Source organism: Oncorhynchus masou, chromosome 2 (assembly GCF_036934945.1).
Source record: "Oncorhynchus masou masou isolate Uvic2021 chromosome 2, UVic_Omas_1.1, whole genome shotgun sequence".
Taxonomy (NCBI): Eukaryota; Metazoa; Chordata; class Actinopteri; order Salmoniformes; family Salmonidae; genus Oncorhynchus; species Oncorhynchus masou.
Window position 1 is genome coordinate 35,637,511 of NC_088213.1, and position 24,315 is coordinate 35,661,825.

Genomic DNA, 24,315 nt, shown 5'->3' on the forward strand with positions numbered 1-24,315 from the left:
CAGTCACTATCACACACACATAAATGCATACACTCTGTCCACTAGCACACAGATTGCAGGGCTCAACTTGTCCTTGTCCATCCAAAACATTTGCGGCATGATGAGCTTGGAAGACAAAGTGAATTTGTTAGGACAGGGTTGAGGACACTGCAGGAAGCCTATCACTAACACATCATACTTGATGTCTGTCTCACTACAGGGATGGAGGGCCTGTAGCCCACTCAACACCCCCCAATATTACGACAAAACAACAATGACACACAGGCCAAAGAGGAGGCAGATTGATCACCCCAGAGGAAAGTCTTTTTGGTTTCCTAAAAATCTCTTCTCCACCTCGGAAGGTTTCATAAAGTCTATACAGTGGATAAATAAGTAATCTAATCGATAATAGATGATTAAGGATCAACAATATGTGATCCTGTATGGGATGAAAAAATAAGTCAGTCTGCTCTTATTGAAGCATGTATTTTTCTACTGAAAAGGTTGATTCTGTTCTTTTAAAACACACAAAAAAGCATCTATACATGCAGGTATTAGTGCATAGGTTCCTGCAAAAAAGTACTATTGTGTTGTCCAACTAACCATCAAACCAAACCCCATCATATGAATTTGGCATAGTTAGAAACAAAGAAATGACCATCTCTTAAATGGATATCATTTTCTGTTCACACCCTCCTGTCCCTTGATTAGCATATCTTTTAAATATATTTCTATGTATATACGTATGAATAAAAAAGGGAAGAGGACAAAACAAAAACAAAGTGTAGTAGTCTAGGGAGCTCGAAGTTACCTGGTTAAGCATCATCTTTTAAATCACAGTAATATTAAGAACGTGGAAATGATAACGATTAGAACACAGTGAAGCCTAGAAGAGAATGACATCATACAGGAAGATCGTTTGTGTACTCGTCCAGGGAGGGTGTGATCAAACCTCACAAATTGGAGGTTAGTTTGGAGCGGACAGGTTCTAGTTCAGAGTGGGCTGCCGAGCCTTTCCGTGGCGGCAGGGCCGGGGAGGCCACGGGGGACTGAGTCTGGTGCTGCAGGTGTCCTGGAGACATCTGGGCAGGGACAGGAGGAGTCATGTGCCCTGGCACCATGCTACAGGGTTTTGGAACTAGGATGGGGGAGGTGTAGGGCGAGGAGAAGCAGTATCCTGGCTCCATGGAGGAGCATGGGGGCGAGGTGTGAGGGGGTGAGGAGCGTGGGGGTGAGGTGCGAGGGGGTGAGGAGCGTGGGGGCGAGGTGCGAGGGGGTGAGGAGTGTGGGAGGGAGGAGTATCCCATGGCCTGGGTCACATCCTGGGGCAGGGAGATGTTAGAACAGGACAATAGTTTCATATCCTCAGAGAAGCTGCCCAGCCCCAGCAGAGACTCACTGCCAGCTGCGTGCTGCTGGCTGGGGAGGGAGGTCTGGGGCATGAGCAGAGAGCTGTGGGACCCTGTGGCACTGGACGAGTCACTGTAGTGGAAAGTCCTTCCTGTGACTGGGCTTTGGACCGTGGGGCTAGGCCCCAGGGGGGTGTAGCAGGGCGAGCCGTTAGCTGAGCCGTACTGGGCCAACGAAGCCAGGGCAGACCTCTCCAGGGACAGCTGAGGGACCAGGCCAGACTGGAGGCCTGCCAGGCTGAACTGGGCCAGGGGAGAAGGGGAGCCCTCTGGGGCCTGCTGGATGGAGGAGGAGGAGGATGGGGAGCCTGGAGGGGGGAGGTGGTAGAACCCACTAGGAGTCCTACCCCCGCCTGCAAACTGCTGTAGGGAGCCCACCTGTTGAGGCTTGGGGGGCAGCTGGCTGTGGAGCAGCTGACAGGGGTTAATGTTGCCGGATGAACCAGTGGACTGGGGGCTGATACTACAACCAGAACTAGAGGTACCCAGAACTCCAATTGTCATTCCACCTGTAGCTCCTCCCATTGCCCCTCCTATATGCCCTCCAGCTGCCCCTCCCATTGCTCCACCAGTAGCTCCTATATGTCCTCCACTAGTTCCTCTAATGTGCCCACCACTAGCCCCTCCTGAGTACCCCCCAGTGGCTCCTCCTATATGCACTCCAGTGGTATATCCTTCTATAGACCCACGTCTACCCCAACCAGTGGCCCTTCTTATTGTCCCACCCGTGGCCCCCTCCGCAACCCCTCCTATTTCACCTCCGGTAGTGCCTCCTGAAGACCAACCTGTAGCTCCCCCTGTTGCTCCACCCATCCCTGTCCCCACGGCTCCCTCCATGACTCCCTGCTGGAAGAGGGCAGCGAGAGGCGGGGTGGTGCAGCAGAATGGCTGCTGCGTCTGGGGCTGTGAGTGTAGCTGGGCCGTGCTCTGTGCCGTGCTGTGGGAGGGAGAGGAGAAAGGTCCAAAGGGAAAGGCCCCGGTAGGCCCAGGCTGGGTTCCACTGCTGCTGGACGCCTGCTGACTGGAGCTGGCTGCCCCTGACCCCTGAGTCGTGTGGTGGGCCCGGAAGGAGGCCAGCAGGGCTGTGTCCATCCCAGAGCAGTGCAGTTTAGATGGGGTGCTGGAGGGGGAGTCAGGTCCCATGGAGGAGGTGGGCGCTGACGTGTGGAACTTCTTCATCCGGCCGGGGGGAGGGTCCTGGAGGTTCCTGGAGCCCAGGACCGTGACCGGCGGGCGGAAGAGTGCGGCGGGGAGGTGGGGGAGGTGGGGGTGGTGCGTCAAGGCAATGGCAACAGAGGTGGTGGCGGCAGCAGCCTGCAGGGGTGCCTGGATGAGGGGAGCCCAGATGACGGGGGTGTGCCCCGGAGACGGGGGCTGAGGCGGAGGAATGTTCTGCAGGAGGTGGGCGCAGGTTGCCATGTCTCTGTCATGCTGCACAATCTGCTGGATGATCTCGTTCTCCTGGTAGTTGAGAACGCCGGAGCTCAGGTCGTGCTGCACCTTGTGCTGCAGGAGGGAGTTCTTCTTCCCTGTGAGACAGACAGACAGACAGACAGACAGACAGACAGACAGACGGAGGGACCAGACAGACAGACAGACAGACAGACAGACAGACAGACAGACAGACAGACAGACAGACAGAGTACAATTAGCTGGATCGTCCAGTTAGTTAGTTAAACACTCTGGAATTGGATCTGATTTAGAGAGACATTTTTCCACTATACAGTTAGCCACACACTGCCTGGCCCTACTGCACAATAACCAGCTACATCATAATCACCCCTGATCCTGTGAACAAGCAACACATTTGCCAACAAAGGCCACTGAGTGTTACTGAGTTTTAGCCCCTAGGCTGCACATGGACTATTAAAGGGCGTCAGAATGGCTGTGATCAGCCTACTCCCAGACTCCTCTTTGATTCCTATGTCACACGGTTGCTGCATTCTGAAGCACTTCTCCCTAACAGCACCGAGCACAAGGACAGAGCTTGAAAAGAGAATCCCTGGCTGAAATTTTCGATGAAAGAGGGAGACGGAGAGAGGGGGACGGGGACATAGCCTACCAAGGAGTATAACACAGAGGAAGCATGATAGTTCCAGCAGGCTGTGTGTGTGTTTGTTTGACTAGCTCTTACTGTGGAGCCGTAGATAAGAGGCAAAGTGAATGCAGATGAAACACGGCTCTGAACGGGGACATGGCTGACTGATATGGAAAGAATGAGGGGCTGGTCAGTGTTCACACTAACGTCAGTGATTTCACAGTGTAGGGCAGTGGTCCTCCGCTGTCATTGGATGGCCAGAGCTCCATGGCCAGTGGTGGAGGGGTCAGGGGTCAGCCCCTCACCAGATTACAGAGACAGGATGGGGATGGCCTGAAATAGCTCTCTATGACAAGACAAGCTAAGTAACAAAAAGTTGAATTCAACTCTGGCCCTATCTGTCTTGGGTGGACATGCCAGCAGTGACAGGATTAATTCACTGTTTGTTCTAAAGGACTAATCCTGAAAGGCGGGTGCTATGTGGTGCGATTGAAATCGTACAGTAACCGCACGCTCAGCTCGCTACTGTCAATGCAATTAGGCCCAGATCAATCTCTCTCCATTTCAGATATGAGAGGCTTGCGATTAGAGGGAGCAGCGCTGGGGGCTGTCTCTCGGTCCGCCCTGACCCCGACGCCGCTCGCACGCTGCCGTAGCAGGCCCAGCTCTGATCCGATTGCACAGGGTCCATTAAGACAGTAATTAATTAGTAGGGCATCGCGGTGTGAATGACTTCATTATGCAGGAGGGCTGGGGAAAGGTGAACACCATCTATTCACAATATGCAGACACAAAGGCATCAGGCATCAGGACCAGGAGAGGTTGATATCGGAGGCAGGAGGCTTTCCCTCATCGCTTCAAAGCAGCCATTTTCACCAAAGAGCCCCTTGCCTGCAGCCATTGTTCAACATTTCATTCGAGACATACCCAGGGCCTTAATGAAGCATGCAGAGATAGTTCAGTTATGATCGAGGCGTGCTGACATTGATTGTGAATCTTTTATTTGTCTGGGCTGGCTGAGAACTGAATGAAGTGTCATATCAGTGTACACGTCACTGAAGTGGTGCTAGAATGAAAAGAACCAGTATTCTATGTACTTAACTACTGTATCCAAACACCTACCTCCCCTGTTCTTTAGGGCCAATACAACAGATGTGAGATGATCCATTCTCTTACTGTTAGCACTGGACATTCTATCTGTCACTGTCTGTTATGTAAATTCTATATTACTAACCAAACTAAATACACTACTTTTCACTAGGTCAACTAGGTGAGCTATATATAGTGAGTTCCTCACCACCACCATGGGGTTTTCCTCTCTTTAACTTACATCAATGTCCCTGCCTGGAGAGATTATCACATGAGATGATAAAACAATATCCTGTAGAATAGAGAGAGTTGTCTCCTCTCTTCTCTCTGTGGTGCCCATCCGTCCCTCCTCCCTGGCAGCCAGGGCCCACGGTGCCAGATGTGTGGAGGCCAGCGTGGGAGGGGTGGAGACATCTGAGCTAATATGACACATCTGTTTGCCTGGCCTACTGGTCCAACTGGCCCTGAGCAGGTCACTAACATACAAAAACACTGACTGCACGGCCTCCTCTCCTCTTCGCTGGCTGCTCACTTAGCTGGAAACAGCTCCCCTCCAGAGGATTCCTCAGCTGTGGCACATCTGTGTTTGATTCTGGGACAGACACCTCCATGTACAGTACAGTGACTGGCAGCTGACTCACTTTGTAATTTACTCAGCCAATCCATATCCATTTACCTCAACATCACGTTTCATTTGTTCCATCCGGGATTTTAACCAGTGGCAATCTAGTACAGAGTGCTACCTGGGGACTGTAACACGTCTTTGAATACATTCATACTTCACAATACTTGACAATGGAGAGGCGGATGATTGGCTGTAACGATCAGCTCAATTACAGTGACACATACGGAGTTGAAAGTCATGTTGTGCTATGTAGTCTCTTACCTATGCGGTCCAGCCGGTCCAGAGCCACGGTCTCGAAGGCCCGTCTCATCATGGGGTACTCTTCCAGGACCTCGTTGAAGTTGTCCACAGACAGAGAGTACAGACGGCAGTAGGTGTCTGCTCTGACGCTGGCTGTTCTTCTACCCCGCGTCAACAGACAGATCTCTGCACAGGACACAGGAAGAGAGGAACGTCGACACTATGACGGCAGGATGACGTGTTCACTGTGGTCAAGGTAGAGATCCTGTTGTCGTGTAGGGCTGATGCTATGCCAACATTGGTCCACTTCTTATCACACGTCAGGGCAATCTCTGTGAAGGCTGACAGAACTATTAAGACCTAATGTTTCCTATGACATGTATCACCCTGACTGAATTCTCCCATGTGTGAACTAGACTTGAAGGGATTAGAACACGCTGCTGGGAAAAATAGATAAATATCACTATTGTCCCACCTACCGTTTATGATGACGAAGATGGGGAACAAAAACGTGAACCGCTGAACCAGGGGTAGGCAACCGTGTTCCTGGAGGGCCGCAGGTTCCAACTAGGCACCACACCTGACCAACTGAGCTAATTGATCAATTCAGTGAATGCCTAAATTCAACACACTTGGTCTTCCAGGTGAAAAACATGAAGTGCCTGTGGCCCTCCAGGACCAGAGATTCTGTGTTGAACTGTTTTTTTCCTCTCCTTTTTAGCATTACAAATGAGAATTTTCTGTAATCCACAGCTGAAGCACTAAATGCCATTTTCAAAGCTTATGGGTCTGCTAGACCTCCTCTGTCATGCCAGATCAGGAGTATAATGTTCCATTTAACAGTCAGCCGTGCAGTGGAGCTCTGGCATCAACAGCACCCCTATGCCGTGTGCCTGCCGCGGGTGTGTGTGTTGTTTGTGTGAATTTACAGTATGCGTGCCATGTGCTTTTCTGTCACAATCACACACATCCCACTTGTGGGCCACTCTCCAACTCTCACTTTCATCTACTCTCCAACTCTCACTTTCATCTACTCTCCAACTCTCAGTCCCAATCCCACTATAACACTTAGTCTTTCTCAGAAAAAGCCTTTTCCAACGCCACACTCTCCTTTTCAATTCTCAGTTGGTGCAAAATGAACTGCCTTTCTCCTGCTCCCTATGTAACATTTACTAGGAATCCCTCTTCCATCATATCACTTGGAATCTCACGTCTCACTAATCTGTTTCTATCTCTCGCTCTCCTCCCCTCTCATACTGCCTCTCTGTGTATTGTACAGTGCATTGCGGGTTAGAGAGGATGAGGGCTTCTGCCTTCTCTCTAGTGCAGCCAGATACCCAGCCAACCAAAGCCTCCTTGTCCCTGACGATGTCTGCCCTAATGAAAAACAACATGTGCAGCTCATCCTGTATGTGTGTGTGTGAGGGGGAGTTGTGTGTGTCTGTGCTGCTGGGTAACCCCATTTGTGTGTTTGTGTGTGCTCCCAGGTCAGCTCTGGCTCGGGCCTGTGTTGGGGGTCTGTTTTCTGCAGGCCTGCTCTGCTCCCAGTAATCCCCTCTGGAGAGGAGCGTCCTGCCCTGCCTGGCTGTATTAAATCCTTTTGCCTCGTGGCTTTCTGGCTGAAACCAGCACTGCTGAGATGAGACACTGAGCTGCAGAGCCTTTCTTCCGGCCTTATCTGCCTGTCTTAAGAGAAGAGGATGTAAAGGCCAGACTCTTAGCACTGGTACCTGAACTTTTACTGTAGAAGACCCAGCATGCAGCAATGAGTAGCAGCTAGAGCTCAACGCTAAACAATGAGAGATTTACACTCAATCCTGGAGAATTGAATAGGGATAAATGAAGGGACAAACCCTGCGACCCTGACAGAGGAACACTGAGTTGGATCCATGTCAAAACTAAAGATGAGTCATTATACATGGACGCCTAGTCATAAACTCAGCAAAAAAAAAGAAACGTCCCTTTTTCAGGACCCTGTCTTTCGTAAAAATCCAAATAACTTCACAGATCTGTAAAGGGTTTAAACACTGTTTCCCATACTTGTTCAATGAACCATAAACAATTAATGAACATGCACCTGTGGAACGGTCGTTAAGACACTAACAGCTTACAGACGGTAGGCAATTAAGGTCACAGTTATGAAAACTTAGGACAATAAAGAGGCCTTTCTACTGACTCTGAAAAACACCAAAAGAAGGATGCCCAGGGTCCCTGCTCATCTGCGTGAATGTGCCTTAGGCATACTGCAAGGAGGCATGAGGACTGCAGATGTGGCCAGGGAAATAAATTGCAATGTCCGTACTGTGAGACGTCTAAGACAGTTCTACAGGGAGACAGAACGGACAGCTGATCGTCCTTGTAGTGGCAGACCACGTGTAACAACACCTGCACAGGATCGGTACATCCGAACATCACACTTGCAGGACAGGTACAGGATGGCAACAACAACTGCCCGAGTTACACCAGGAACGCACAATCCCTCCATCAGTGCTTAGACTGTACACATAGGCTGAGAGAGGCTGGACTGAGGGCTTGTAGGCCTGTTGTAAGGCAGGTCCTCACCAGACATCACCGGCAACAAGGTTGCCTATGGGCACAAACCCACCATCGCTGGACCAGACAGGACTGTCAAAAAGTGCTCTTCACTGACGAGTCGCGGTATTGTCTCACCAGGGGTGGTGGTCGGATTTGTGTTTAGCGTCGAAGGAATGAGCGTTACACCGTGGCCTGTGCTCTGAAGTGGGATCAATTTGGAGGTGGAGGGTCCATCATGGTCTGGGGCGGTGTGTCACAGCATCATCGGACTGAGCTTGTTGTCATTGCAGGCAATCTCAACGCTGTGCATTACAGGGAAGACATTCTCCTACCTCATGTAGTACCCTTCCTGCAGGCTCATCCTGACATGACCCTCCAGCATGACAATGCCACCAGCCATACTGCTCATTCTGTGTGTGATATCCTGCAAGACAGGAATGTCAGTGTTCTGCCATGGCCAGCGAGGAGCCCGGATCTCAATCCCATTGAGCACGTCTGGGACCTGTTGGATCGGAGGGTGAGGGCTAGGGCCATTCCCCCCAGAAATGTCCGGGAACTTGCAGGTGCCTTGGTGGAAGAGTGGGGTAATATCTCACAGCAAGAACTGGCAAATCTGGTGCAGTCCATGAGGAGATGCACTGTAATACTTAATGCAGCTAGTGACCACAGCAGATACTGACTGTTACTTTTGATTTTGACCCCCGCTTTGTTCAGGGACACATTATTCAATTTCTGTTAGTCACATGTCTGTGGAACTTGTTCAGTTTGTCTCTGTTGTTGAATCTTGTTATGTTCATACAAATATTTACACATGTTAAGTTTGCTGAAAATAAACGCAGTTGACAGTGAGGACATTTATTTTTTGCTGAGTTTATTTGAGGAAATGTGTTGCTCCCTATCCATGGGTGTTATTGCTAATACAAGCTATTGACTTTAAAGGCAAACATCCTCATGTGGTTCTTTCTGTGTTTAAACATTGCTGCTCTGCTGTACCGTGAAAGTCCTGAAGCACTAATTGTAATTGACTAATTGATTTTGCTGGCAGCCTACGTCGGCTATGTAACTACCATTTATTCGATGGTGCATCTAAAGGCACTGTGACCTCTTGTTCTATCCTGCTCAAGCACAAACCCCTCTTGGTAGTACATCATTAACAGTCAAATGATGTATGAATGGTTTAATCTCTACGCTGACTCACTTTTACAGTCTGACGCAATAGTACAAAAATCCTTGGCATGAAACCAATGAACAGGCTTACTTTGTCCAGGTCTGTGTATATGATGTAGTGGCGTGTTTCCTGCTCTTTTTGGTAATCGTGCTGGAACACTTGTACAGCAACTTCAAGGAAGAAAATTGATTTCATAATTGGAGTGAAACGCATACAGTAACAACTGTCTACTACACTGTGTGCTTAGAGTGTAAATGGAATCCAATTAAAATCAGATGTGAAATGGGAGAAACAGGAAGGATGCTGTACTCCAACACCGTCTTTAAGTGTGCCGACGACACGACGGTGGTGGATCACCGATGACTATGAGACAGCCTATAGGGAGGAGGTCATGGACCTGGCAGTGTAGCGCCAGGACAACAACCTCTCCCTCAATGTGGGCAAAACAAAGGAACTTATTGAGTACTGCATCAATGGGGCTGTAGTGGTGCGGTTCAATTGCTTCAAGTTCCTCGGTGTCCACATCACTAAGGACCTATCATGGTCCAAACACACAAACACAGCCGTGAAGAGGGCATGACAACATCTCTTCCCACTAAGGACGCTGAAAAAATTTGGCATGGGCCCTTAGATCCTCAAAATGTTATACAGCAGCACCATTGAGAGCATCTTGACTGGCAGCATCACCGCTGGCAACTGCTTGGCATCCAACCACAAGGTGCTACAGAAGGAAGTGCGTACGGCCCAGTACATCACTGGGGCCAAGCTTCCTGCCATCCAGTACTTCTATACCAGGCAGAGTAAGGCCCTAAAAATGGTCAAAGACTCCAGCCACCCAAGTCATAGACTGTTCTCTCTGCTACTGTACGGTCCTGAACAGCTTCTACCCCCAAGCCATAAGACTGCTGAACAGTTGAGCAAATCCACCCAGACTATTTACACAACCCCTTTATTATGTTTTGTATCTTCCTTTGTTGCACTGACTCTCTTAATTTGATTTGCTGTTGTACAGTATGACCTTGGTTACACAACACACATAACTGGCTGGCTCACATTGGAAGGGTTTGGTAAATTACTGGGAAATGATTGGGGTTGGTCTTGGGAATACTCTGTGTGTGTGTCTGTGTTCGTTTATGTGTGTGTATGAGCTGGGTCTCCCATGGTGAGGTATCAGTGTCCTCCGGCCTGGTCTGGGGAGCCTCACCTGGACTCTGGTTCTCTCCTGTCAGCTCCCATCTCCATCGCCCCTGGCAGCCCACAGGCCCTCTGAGAGGACACTCTCTAACCTTTGAAACATCGGCACCGGGCAGTCTGATTCCCCATGACACACCGCGCTCGCTCCCTTCCTCCCAGCATTAGCATAGGGAAATACACACTGGCCTATGATGAGGAGAGGGGTCGGGGAGTGTCTGGTTTAGCCATCACCATAGCTGGTGTCATGTCACTTCTCTCTCCTTCTTCCTCCAATGCTAACAGCAGTAATTTACTTATACACTGTTACTGTTAGATCTGTTTGATGCTGCATGGGGGAACTGCTAGCTTAATACAAATGTTAACCGTGTAGCTCAGTGACTATAATACAGTCTTACAGAATAGATTCACTCAGTCCCTGACTCTTTTCCCTTCCCCGTTCCACCTTCTCTAGGAGGAGTGGTGAGGATGTGTTAAAACGGGTTAAGGGGGCGAAAGGATTACCTGCGACTCCACTGCCAACCCTCTTCAATGACTCACTCAGTCAGGGCAGCCATTTGGCAGCTCTACAATCTGCTTCTCCACAGAGACAGGGACTGAGACAAGGACAGAGACAGGAACTGAGACAGGGACAGAGACAGGGACAGAGAACTGAGACAGGGACAGAGACAGGGACAGGACAGAGACAAGAGACACGGACAAGAGACAGGGACGGAGACAAGGGACAGAGACAGGGACAGAGACAAGAGACACAGACTGAGACAGGGACAAGGACAGAGACACGGACTGAGACAGGGACAAGGACAGGGACAGAGACACGGACTGAGACACGGACTGAGACAAGGACCGGGACACGGACTGAGACAGGGACAAGAGACAGGGACTGACAAGAAAGGGACAGGGAAGAGACAGGGACTGAGACAAGGACAGGGACAGAGACACGGACTGAGACAGGGGCAGAAATTGGGACAGAGGCAAAGATAGGGACTGAGACAGGAATAGAGACATAGGCAGAGACAGGGCTCAGAGCAGAAACCTGGGTACCAGAAAGCTCTTCTTTGCAGCCTGGACTTTAAGAGTCTAGAGATTAAGAGGAGCTGGCTCAGAGAGGACTAGCCTGAGCTCAGTCCAGGCACAAGATGACACGAGAGATTTCAGTCGGTACAGTTGATTCTTTCCTCCTCCACCGCCCCCCCCGCCCCCTCCCTCAACCCCGCCACAGCTCACTTGAAGGAAAAGTGATCAAAGTTTCCTCTTGATAAGCACCAGGGTCTGATGGACTTCTCCAGCCACGGGTCACTCTACTGATGTAACTGCACTATCCAGGAGAGCTGCAGTTCAACCAGCCACACAGTAATTACACAAGGATGACCTATACTAACACAGTAACATGCCCAGTCTGGGGAGGGAGGGGGTCTACTAGATGCTGTCCAGATAGGAGAGTCTGAATGCAGCCCCACAGTGGCGGGGTGGTGTGTGTGTGTGTGTGTGTGTGTGTGTGTGTGTGTGTGTGTGTGTGTGTGTGTGTGTGTGTGTGTGTGTGTGTGTGTGTGTGAGCCCAGAGGAGAGACCAGTGAGTGGGCCTGGCTATGCTCCATGTGTCCTTTGGCTTGAATACAGTCACATTATATGTCCACCTCCCCTGGATTGCTATATTTCTGCCCAGCACTCGAATCCACAACATGCCACACGCAATCCCCATATTAGGCTCTCCAGAGAAAGCTGATCCTACAGTTAGTTAACAGGAGCAGACTACTGAGCATATATTAATGCATACTGTTACTGATGACAAGCATGTACTGTACAGGACATTAATGAGCTTACACTCATACATCTACAGTATAGTCATCAATACAGAAAATGCACACATTCAGAGTGGCCACCCCCTCAAATGCTCACTTTCTCTCATTCCTGTTTGGTAGGGCTGAGAGAGGGAGAGATAGGGAGAGAGAGGGAGGGAGAAGGAGCGAGAGGGAGAGAGAGAGGGGGGGAGAAAAGAGAGAGAGAGAGGGAGAGAGAGAGGGAGGGAGGGAGAAGGAGCGAGAGGGAGAGAGAGAGGGGGGGGAGAAAGAGAGGGAGAGAGAGGGAGAGAGGGAGGGAGGGAGAAGGAGCGAGAGGGAGAGAGAGAGGGGGGGGAGAGAGAGAGAGGGAGAGAGGGAGAGAGAGAGGGAGGGAGAAGTGACATATCCCTGGTGTTCCTCTTACACCAATTCATTTCATGAATGACTAACTCATGTTTGGTAACAAACTCCCTATGGCTGCATGGTGGGCTTGGGTTGGTTGGTCTTGCCTCCCCCTGGAGCAGCCAGTCTGGTCCTGGGTGCTAGGAATAGCTGCCGGATAATGGAGTCAAAACCTGCAAAGCCCAGCGCATCTAACGCGTTTGGGAGAAATAATTGCAGATCCAGGGCTTAAATCTTTAATGCGAGGCAACCAGTTCCGTTCCAAAAACGGTGCATTTGCAGTGGCAGTGGTGCTTCGTGTTGATCCATGCAATTCAGACGTAAGTAAAAATAAATGTTTATATAGAGGGAAAACACCAACAAAGAAAGGTGATGCTTCACTCCTCCCTCACCCAGAGAGACACACCAGGCAGGCTGAAATGTTGATTCATCCTGGCGTACACACACACACACATACACACACATGACACATACACACACATGACACACACATACACTCACCACACATACACTCACACACACACGCGCGCACACACACACACACACACACACACACACACACACACACACACACACACACACACACACACACACACACACACACACACACACACACACACACACACACAGGCAGAGATAGATTGCTTCCCATCTCTCTATTATTTGCGGCGCCCCCCAGGGAGAGGGCACGGAGACGGTCCAGAGCGGGGAGCGGCGTAATTAAACTTCAGCAGGCAGGTCATGTGCTGTTAAATGCTTCACTGCGGTTTCTCATTACTTAAACAGTGTCTTGTCAATGATACACTGTCACTGTCACTGTCCAAGTGAATTGGTATTTGGTAAGAGGACTGGCTAGAGCTAAGTCATACACGTGTCATACACTCCCCGACACCATGAGAAGAGCTGTCTGACCCTGTTGGGGGAAAGAACAAATAGCACGTGATCTTTCTATAATACCTTGGAAATGCAGGACTGAAAAGCCTGAAAGCATTTTAGCCTTATTTACCTTTTGACAAGTATTTTGTCATAAACCGTACACTGTATATCAGGGGTTGGAACTGGTTAATAGTGGTATTTTATCATAAACCGTACACTGTATATCAGGGGTTGGAACTGGTTAATAGTGGTATTTTATCATAAACCGTACACTGTATATCAGGGGTTGGAAATGGTTAATAGTGGTATTTTATCATAACCTTGGATCATTGCTATTCTAACTTCCGCGACGCATATAAGGCGCTGTGGCAGGGTCTACAGTCAATCACGGATTACAAAAAGAAAACCAGCCCCGTCATGGACCAGGATGTCTTGCTCCCAGGCAGACTAAATAACTTTTTTGCCAGGCTTTGAGGACAATACAGTGCCACTGACACGGCCTGCAACCAAAACATGCGGCCTCTCCTTCACTGCAGCCGAGGTGAGTAAAACATTTAAACGTGTTAACCCTCGCATGGCTGCAGGCCCAGACGGCATCCCCAGCTGCGCCCTCAGAGCATACGCAGACCAGCTGGCTGGTGTGTTTACGGACATATTCAATCAATCCCTATACCAGTCTGCTGTTCCCACATGCTTCAAGAGGGCCACCATTGTTCCTGTTCCCAAGAAAGCTAAGGCAACTGAGCTAAATGACTACTGCCCCGTAGCACTCACTTCCGTCATCATGAAGTGCTTTGAGAGACTAGTCAAGGACCATATCACCTCCACCCTACCTGACACCCTAGACCCACTCCAATTTGCTTACCGCCCAAATAGGTCCACAGACGATGCAATCTCAACCACACTGCACACTGCCCTAACCCTGTTCATCGACTACAGCTCGGCATTTAACACCATAGTACCCTCCAAGCTCGTCATCAAGCTCGAGACCCTGGGTCTCGACCCCGCCCTGTGCAACTGGGTACTGGACTTCCTGACGGGCCGCCCCCAGGTGGTGAGGGTAGGCAACAACATCTCCACATCTCCACTACCCTCTCTCAACACTGGGGCCCCACAAGGGTGCGTTCTGAGCCCTCCTCCGGAACTCCCTGTTCACCCACGACTGCGTGGCCACGCACGCCTCCAACTCAATCATCAAGTTTGCGGGCGACACAACAGTGGTAGGCTTGATTACTAACAACGACGAGACGGTCTACAGGGAGGAGGTGGTGTCAGGAAAATAACCTCACACTTAACGACAACAAAACTAAGGAGATGATTGTGGACATCAGGAAACAGCAGAGGGAACACCCCCCTATCCACATCGATGGACCAGTAGTGGAGAGGGTAGTAAGTTTTAAGTTCCTCGGGAAATACATCACAGACAAACTGAATTGGTCCACCCACACAGACAGCATCGTGAAGAAGGTGCAGCAGCGCCTCTTCAACCTCAGGAGGCTGAAGAAATTTGGCTTGTCACCAAAAGCAAATATCCAATAAATGTCGTTCCACTTCATGATTGTGTCCCACTTGTTGTTGATTCATCACAAAAAAATACAGTTTTATATCTTTATGTTTGAAGCCTGAAATGTGGCAAAAGGTCGCAAAGTTCAAGGGGGCCGAATACTTTCGCAAGGCACTGTATGTAAACATTATATTAGGTAGCATTGTTTAAAGTGGCTAGTGATATATTTTACATTATTTCCCATCAATTCCCATTATTAAAGTGGCTGGAGTTGAGTCAGTGTGTTGGCAGCAGCCACTCAATGTTAGTGGTGGCTGTTTAACAGTCTGATGGCCTCGAGATAGAAGCTGTTTTTCAGTCTCTCGGTCCCAGCTTTGATGCACCTGTACTGACCTCGCCTTCTGGATGATAGCGGGGTGAACAGGCAGTGGCTCGGGTGGTTGTTGTCCTTGATGATCTTTATGGCCTTCCTGTAACATCGGGTGGTGTAGGTGTCCTGGAGGGCAGGTAGTTTGCCCCCGGTGATGCGTTGTGCAGACCTCACTACCCTCTGGAGAGCCTTACGGTTGTGGGCGGAGCAGTTGCCGTACCAGGTGGTGATACAGCCCGCCAGGATGCTCTCGATTGTGCATCTGTGGAAGTTTGTGAGTGCTTTTGGTGACAAGCCGAATTTCTTCAGCCTCCTGAGGTTGAAGAGGCGCTGCTGCGCCTTCTTCACGATGCTGTCTATGTGGGTGGACCAATTCAGTTTGTCAGTGATGTGTATGCCGAGGAACTTAAAACTTACTACCCTCTCCACTACTGTTCCATCAATGTTGATAGGGGGGTGTTCCCTCTGCTGTTTCCTGAAGTCCACAATCATCTCCTTAGTTTTGTTGACGTTGAGTGTGAGGTTATTTTCCTGACACCACACTCCGAGGGCCCTCACCTCCTCCCTGTAGGCCGTCTCATCGTTGTTGAAAATCAAGCCTACCACTGTTGTGTCGTCCGCAAACTTGATGATTGAGTTGGAGGCGTGCGTGGCCACGCAGTCGTGGGTGAACAGGGAGTACAGGAGAGGGCTCAGAACGCACCCTTGTGGGGATCAGCGGGGTGGAGATGTTGTTGCCTACCCTCACCACCTGGGGGCGGCCCGTCAGGAAGTCCAGTACCCAGTTGCACAGGGCGGGGTCGAGACCCAGGGTCTCGAGCTTGATGACGAGCTTGGAGGGTACTATGGTGTTAAATGCCGAGCTGTAGTCGATGAACAGCATTCTCACATAGGTATTCCTCTTGTCCAGATGGGTTAGGGCAGTGTGCAGTGTGGTTGAGATTGCATCGTCTGTGGACCTATTTGGGCGGTAAGCAAATTGGAGTGGGTCTAGGGTGTCAGGTAGGGTGGAGGTGATATGGTCCTTGACTAGTCTCTCAAAGCACTTCAACCATGTGTATGTGACAAATAAAATTTGATTTGATTTGATCTCTTTATAAGTTGGTGAATTGCACCATTTTCCTGTCCTGCTAAGCATTCAAAATGTAACAAGTATTTTGGGTGTCAGGGAAACTGTATGGAGTAAAAAGTACATAATTTTCTTTCAGAATGTAGTGAAATAAAAGTAAAAGTTGTCAAAAATATAAAGAGTAAAGTACAGATACCAACAAAACATTACTTAAGTAGAATCTAAAATTATTTTTACCTCAGTACTTTACACCACTGACCTTTTCAATGCTAATAGTTAAGGATACTATAGGCCTAGTTATCGCATAGGATTTATTAACTACAAAAATGTAAGACGTGTTTTTAATTCTGGTGCCATTCTGCACACACAGGCTTGCTAGCCAGCTAGCTCAAAGGACATTAAAAGTTCCTCCATTGAAACCGCTCCTCCCAGGTATAATTCTGTGGACCTAATTCAGATAATGCATGTCATAACAAGATGCCCAGCATAATAAATAATTTTTTTAAAGTACTTTTCTGGAGTTCCAACCAGTTCTGAACTTTATTGTTCTGGTCGGAACAGTGGAACTGAACAAAAAAAATAGTAGTTCTGTTCAGAATGAAACGATTGGAAAATAATTTTTGCTCCAACCCCTGTACAGTGGGGCAAAACAGTATTTAGTCAGCCACCAATTGTGCAAGTTCTCCCAATTAAAAAGATGAGAGAGGCCTGTAATTTTCATCATAGGTACACTTCAACTATGACAGACAAAATGAAAAAAAAAAATCCAGAAGATTGTAGGATTTTTAATGAATTCATTTGCAAATTATGGTGGAAAATAAGTATTTGGTCACCTACAAACAAGCAAGATTTCTGGCTCTCACAGACCTGTAACTTCTTCTTTAAGAGGCTCCTCTGTCCTCCACTTGTTACCTGTATTAATGACACCTGTTTGAACTTGTTATCAGTATAAAAGACCTGTCCACAACCTCAAACAGTCACACTCCAAACTCCACTATGGCCAAGACCAAAGAGCTGTCAAAGGACACCAGAAATCAAATTGTAGACCTGCACCAGGCTGGGAAGACTGAATCTGCAATAGGTAAGCAGCTTGGTTTGAAGAAATCAACTGTGGGAGCAATTATTAGGAAATGGAAGACATACAAGACCACTGATAATCTCCCTCGATCTGGGGCTCCACGCAAGATCTCACCCCGTGGGGTCAAAATGATAATAGAACGGTGAGCAAAAATACCAGAACCACACGGGGGGACCTAGTGAATGACCTGCAGAGAGCTGGGACCAAAGTAACAAAGCCTACCATCAGTAACACACTACGCCGCCAGGGACTCAAATCCTGCAGTGCCAAACGTGTTCCCCTGCTGAAGCCAGTACATGTCCAGGCCTGTCTGAAGTTTGCTAGAGAGCATTTGGATGATCCAGAAGAAGATTGGGAGAATGTCATATGGTCAGATGAAACCAAAATATAACTTTTTGGTAAAAACTCAACTCGTCGTGTTTGGAGGACAAAGAATGCTGAGTTGCATCCAAAGAACACCATACCTACTGTGAAGCATGGGGGTGGAAACATCATGCTTTGGGGCTGTTTTTCTGCAAAGGGACCATGACGACTGATCCGTGTAAAGGAAAGAATGAATGGGGCCATGTATCGTAAGATTTTGAGTGAAAACCTCCTTCCATCAGCAAGGGCATTGAAGATGAAACGTGGCTGGGTCTTTCAGCATGACAATGATCCCAAACACACCGCCCGGGAAACGAGGGAGTGGCTTCGTAAGAAGCATTTCAAGGTCCTGGAGTGGCCTAGCCAGTCTCCAGATCTCAACCCCATAGAAAATCTTTGGAGGGAGTTGAATGTCTGTGTTGCCCAGCAACAGCCCCAAAACATCACTGCTCTGGAGATCTGCATGGAGGAATGGGCCAAAATACCAGCAACAGTGTGTGAAAAACTTGTGAAGACTTACAGAAAACGTTTGACCTCTGTCATTGCCAAAAAAGGGTATATAACCTGTTGAAACTCTAGGGGCGCAATTTCATTTTTGGATGAAAAACGTTCCCGTTTTAAACAAGATATTTTGTCACAAAAAGATGCTTGACTATGCATATAATTGGTAGCTTTGGAAAGAAAACACTCTGACGTTTCCAGAACTGCAAAGATATTTTCTGTGCGTGCCCTAGAACGTGAGCTTCAGGCAAAACCAAGATGAGACGGCATCCAGGAAATGAGCAGGATTTTTGAGGCTCTGTTTTCCATTGTCTCCTTATATGGCTGTGAATGCGAGAGGAGTAAGTCTGCCCTTTCTGTCATTTCCCCAAGGTGTCTGCAGCGTTGTGACGTATTTGTAGGCATATCATTGGAAGATTGACCATAAGAGACCACATTTACCAGGTGTCCGCCCGGTGTCCTGCGCCGAAATTGGTGCGCAAAAGTCAGCTGCAAGTATTTTTCCATGGAATTTATAGAAGAATGCAGGCTTCCACGAACGATATATCAATGAAGAGATATGTGAAAAAACACCTTGAGGATTGATTCCAAACAACGTTTGCCATGTTTCGGTCGATATTATGGAGTTAATTCAGAAAAAGTTTGACATTGTAGGTGACTGAATTTTCGGTTCGTTTCGGTAGCCAAATGTGATGTACAAAACGGAGCGATTTCTCCTACACACAGATGCTTTCAAAGGTAAATGATTTCATTTATTTGGTTATCTGGTTTTTGTGAAAATGTTGCGTGCTAAATGCTACTCAAAATGCTAAGCTAGCTTAGCATACTCTTACACAAATTAGTCAATTGCTATGGTTCAAAAGCATATTTTGAAAATCTGAGATGACAGTGTTGTTAAGAAAAGGCTAAGCTTGAGAGCAGGCGCATTATTTTCATTTTATTTGCGATTTTCAGAAATCGTTAACGTTGCGTTATGCTAATGAGCCTGAGGCTTTAGTCACGATCCCGGATCCGGGATGGGGAGTTTCAAGAAGATAACAAAGTTTTGAGATAAACTTTTGTTATTGACCAAATACTTATTTTCCACCATAATTTGCAAAGAAATTAATGAAAAAACTACAATGTGATTCTCTGGATTTTTTTCTTCTCATTTTGTCTGTCATAGTTGAAGTGTACCTATGATGAAAATTACAGGCCTCTCTCATCTTTTTAAGTGGGAGAACATGCACAATTGGTGGCTGACTAAATACCTTTTTGCCCCACTGTATGTCAACTATGTTCTTCTTTGTAAAATACAGCTCATATTGATCATTGGAAGAGTAAACAGCCTCACATAAAACATTTCAAATCAGCAGGCACCATACCCTGCAGAATGACAGGCAGAACAATGAGTAATGCTTTAGACAACCCTGTTATCAGGGCCAGCTCGTGAGAGACAAGAACAGAGCAGAAATTACATTTACACTCATGCAGTTGTGCAGTGTGCCTGAAAGCAGATCTAGGCTGACCTGTTAAGAAGCTAATTTGTGCTGTTGTCTTTTTCCAGGCCACCATTATGAATATTAAAGCTGAAGAGGTTTACGCTCTGCAGCACAATGTGTGTGTGTGACCTTTCTTCTGCTGTGGTACACTCTTTATCTTACCCCCGAAGTAGGATCCATCTGAGAGCTTGGTTTCCTTGTTGCCCTTGGTGAGAACGCTGACCACTCCGTGCTGGATGAAGTACATCTTCTTGCCGATGGTGCCCTCTCTGATGATGTAGTCTCCGGGCTGGAACACCTCGAAGCGCAGCTTGGTCAGCATGGAGGTCACAAAGTTGGGGTCCGCGTTGGCAAACAGTGGCATGGAAGCCACCAGCTTTCGACAGTTAAAGTTAACGATTTCCTGCAAACAGGAACACACATTCACACACGCACAGAGGAAGATGGATGCTTTAGTTTACAGACCCTCAGAGAGACAGAAAGTGCTCCGAGAATAATTCATCCCAACGTTGAAAGAGTGATTATCATCAGTTATGGCACTTCAAAATCACGACCCACACAACAATTTCCCTTTGCGATTAATACGTATTCTATTTTAACACCCACACACAGCCCCCAGCCCTCTCCCACCTCTCTGAGTGGCTCGTTGAGTTCTCCCAGGATGCTCTCCTCGTCAAACATCTTGCCTTGGTAGCGATGCTCGTAGTAGTCATGGATCCTCTGCCTCATATCAGCCGGCAGCTTGTGGAAGGACATGTACTGCTCCACCTGTTTGTACTGCCGGCCAGGGAGAGATAGAGAGATGAAACACAATAAGGTCAGTCCAAGGTCAACGCCCCCGCAGCACTGTGACTGAGTCATACCCTACAGGTTACTAAAGGCTTAGAGGTCAAGCCCTCCACACAACAAATCAGATATACACACAGCACACAAAAATGCTTGTACATTTTGCCCCACACAAAAGAAAAGCCGAAAATAGCAGATGTTTATACTACGGTATATTTCCATTCTGAATATGCACTGGCTGGCAGCACAGAGGAGGAATAAGTGGATAGAGAGAGAGAGAGAGAGAGAGAGAGAGAGAGAGAGAGAGAGAGAGAGAGAGAGAGAGAGAGAGAGAGAGAGAGAGAGAGAGAGAGAGAGACACTGATTGGGAACACATTTCCCTAAGTACTGTACTGTATCTGATTGCAAGCAGAATCCATTGATGAGAAAAGGGAGAAGGTTGAAGGGGGAAATCACACAGGAACCTCCTACGCACGTACGCACACACACAGAAAAATCACATGTGGACCACCAAACACCACAGGGTCATGAGCCAACTCAGCGGAGACAGTTGAGACCTTGGTAATCGGTGATACCCCTTATGCCCGGGTATAGAGGTGACGCAGGTCTATGTGTGGCACGAGATGTGGCGCGGGCGGGGTAGTGGGAGTAATCACAGTTGGGTAATTAGCAGTTACTACGGGGACACAGATAAGGTGAGTGTCATTCAGACCACACACAGAAAGACATTGGGAGAGCTCCATTTAGTTACAGACACTGGCTTCGTTCGGGTTTCCTTTCTCAGTGCATCGACTTCTGAGGTGGATGAACAGAGCAGAGGGGGGAAGAAAAGGTGGCGGTTGGAAGGAAAAGAAAGAGAGAGAGAAAGAAAGCTTCTTAATATGAGATTCACAACAGTTTGAATGAAAGAATGAGACGGTATTCAGAGCACGCCTCCAAAACCACTGTCTGCAAACAGAGGAAGAGAGAACCGGAGAGAGAGACAGCATTCAGAGCACGCCTCCAGAACCACTGTCTGCAAACAGGGGAAGAGAGAACCGGAGAGAGAGACAGCATTCAGAGCACGCCTCCAGAACCACTGTCTGCAAACAGAGGAAGAGAGAACCGGAGAGAGAGACAGCATTCAGAGCACGCCTCCAGAACCACTGTCTGCAAACAGAGGAAGAGAGAACCGGAGAGAGAGACAGCATTCAGAGCACGCCTCCAAAACCACTGTCTGCAAACAGAGGAAGAGAGAACCAGAGAGAGAGACAGCATTCAGAGCACGCCTCCAGAACCACTGTCTGCAAACAGAGGAAGAGAGAACCGGAGAGAGAGACAGCATTCAGAGCACGCCTCCAGAACCACTGTCTGCAAACAGAGGAAGAGAGAACCGGAGAGAGAGACAGCATTCAGAGCACGCCTCCAGAACCACTGTCTGCAAACAGTGGAAGAGAGAACCGGAGAGAGAGACAGCATTCAGAGCACGCCTCCAGAACCACTGTCTGCAAACAGAGGAAGAGAGAACCGGAGAGAGAGACAGCATTCAGAGCACGCCTCCAGAACCACTGTCTGCAAACAGAGGAAGAGAGAACCGGAGAGAGAGACAGCATTCAGAGCACGCCTCCAGAACCACTGTCTGCAAACAGAGGAAGAGAGAACCGGAGAGAGAGACAGCATTCAGAGCACGCCTCCAGAACCACTGTCTGCAAACAGAGGAAGAGAGAACCGGAGAGAGAGACAGCATTCAGAGCACGCCTCCAGAACCACTGTCTGCAAACAGAGGAAGAGAGAACCGGAGAGAGAGACAGCATTCAGAGCACGCCTCCAGAACCACTGTCTGCAAACAGAGGAAGAGAGAACCGGAGAGAGAGAGAGAGCAGTTCAAACAATGGAACAACAGAGCAATGACATGAATTACAAAAACGTCAATACAAGATGCTGGCTGATGGTGTGTGTGTGTGTTGTACACACATTCATGTGTTTTTCCCTCCCTGTGTGTGCCTATGTATCTATGTAAGGTGTTGCAATTCGTAACATCAAAATCCCTGTGGCACCTGAGCTAATATCTACTATCGCATGATTCAAACCCCAAAAAGAGGAGGAGAGGGGGCTGGTTTTACAGTGAGGATGTGTGTGTGAGGGGGATGAGATCTCTCTGGGCCGATTCACTTACACCAGGAGAGAGATCAAAGCACACAGAAATAAGAAACAGCAGCAGGTAGAGGAGCATCACAGACCTTCACTACACTAAACCCTGTCTGAATGGAAAGTCACTATATTCTACTGTTAAGCCTCGGTTACACTTTGATCAACCCTGATACGCTTCATACAGGCATAATACTGTTACAACAGATGGGGGGGGGGGGGTAACCTTACGTGTCTCTTTCCCCAAGCTGAATGTACAGTCAGAGTGGACAGCCATTTCATCCTCTGAGATGTTCTCCTAAAACATAGATAGCCCTGCGTCAGCCCCGTGTCGGAATTAATTACAAATCAGAGAGGAGAGGCTGTGCATAAATAATACACACTAACATACGGCACTCGGTGGCCACAGACCTCATAATAACCACACACTCCCTCTCTCCTTCCAACTGTCTCCCGGAGAGAAACCTGTTACCTCCAGCCACTGACCTCAACCACACACTCCCTCTATCTATCTCCCTCCATCCCACCTCTCACCCTCCCTCCCCCTCTCCAGGAGAGAGAAACCTGTTACCTCCAGGGAGACATCACTAATGACAGGGGGTAGTGACTGGCTCCCTGAGAATCAGACCCCTGTGATGAGGTGCCCGCAGCAGTGCCTGAAGAGAAACATTAGTGCTGCTTACAAAATGGCACCCTATTCCCTATAGTGCCCTGGTCCTGGTCAAAGGTAGTGCACTAAATAGGGAATAGGGTGCAATTAAGGAGGCAACCAGGGCCTGGCCAGTCGGAGGGAGCGGGTCACTCAACGTGAGCGCACAGAGCACAACAGGCTCACTGCTGTCACTGCTGACGCACACACACACAAAAACACATACACACGTCAAGGCAGAAAAGGGGAGGGAGCCAGCTAATGAAGTAATGCTCGCTCTCGCTTCATGGAAGAGCAACAACTGCACGTCTGTCTGTCTGTCTGTCTGTCTGTCTGTCTGTCTCTCTCTCTCTGCGTCTCTCTCTCTATATCTGCCTTTTCAATCCCCTTTCTGCTCTCCTTTTCAACACTCTCCTTTCTGACTGATGTCTTTATAAGGAAGGTCTATAATTCTGACCTCAGTTTTCACTTCTATCTTTCACCTCTTCCTCAGATGTAGACAAGAGTCTCTGTCCGTCTGGATCTCGCCAGAGGCTCCCGAGCCTGCCTTCCGAATCACATTTCTCCTCCTCCATCTCCTCGCCCTCCTCTCCTCTACAGAATGAAGGACAGTCTGGAGCCCGAGTGTGAGCTTGTGCATGTGGACGATGCCGAGCGGTCGACCGTGACCACTCAGCTCCAAAATGGTAGCAGGCGGAGGAGCAGGAGCCGTGGTTGCTTTTTAGCGCATTGCATCCCGTGATCACGTTCAAAGGCACACACACACACACACAGGCACATATACGGATGCACACACACACATACACACACACATGTATGCACATAATATGTACACCTAAACAAATACTCATGTACACACACAGATGTGCGCAACTACACACACGACGCTACAACAGACACAGGAGTTCAAGGGTCGAGCGTCTGAATTAGGATGATGTAGCTGAAAGTGAAAGGTGGAGTTTGAGAGCAAACCACACTCAGATATAGACACTAAATGCACCTGATAAAAGACCTTAAAACAACATGGTCAGAACTGGGGGATCATATTCCTTTA

The 24,315-nt window shown here is 48.5% G+C and overlaps 1 protein-coding gene across 1 annotated transcript in view; it reads right to left on the bottom strand.

The window, feature by feature from the left end:
- Positions 1-480: 480 nt before the first annotated feature.
- LOC135554078 (potassium/sodium hyperpolarization-activated cyclic nucleotide-gated channel 4-like) overlaps positions 481-24,315 on the bottom strand; it is an 82,009-nt gene continuing 58,174 nt past the window's right edge. The window contains exons 5-8 of the mRNA XM_064986121.1: positions 20,330-20,476; positions 19,862-20,102; positions 5,402-5,566; positions 481-2,917 (exon numbers count right to left, since the gene is read on the bottom strand). Of these exons, the coding sequence (XP_064842193.1) occupies positions 933-2,917; positions 5,402-5,566; positions 19,862-20,102; positions 20,330-20,476 (2,538 nt within the window). The 3' untranslated portion in view covers positions 481-932. The remainder of the gene's footprint in view (positions 2,918-5,401; positions 5,567-19,861; positions 20,103-20,329; positions 20,477-24,315) is intronic.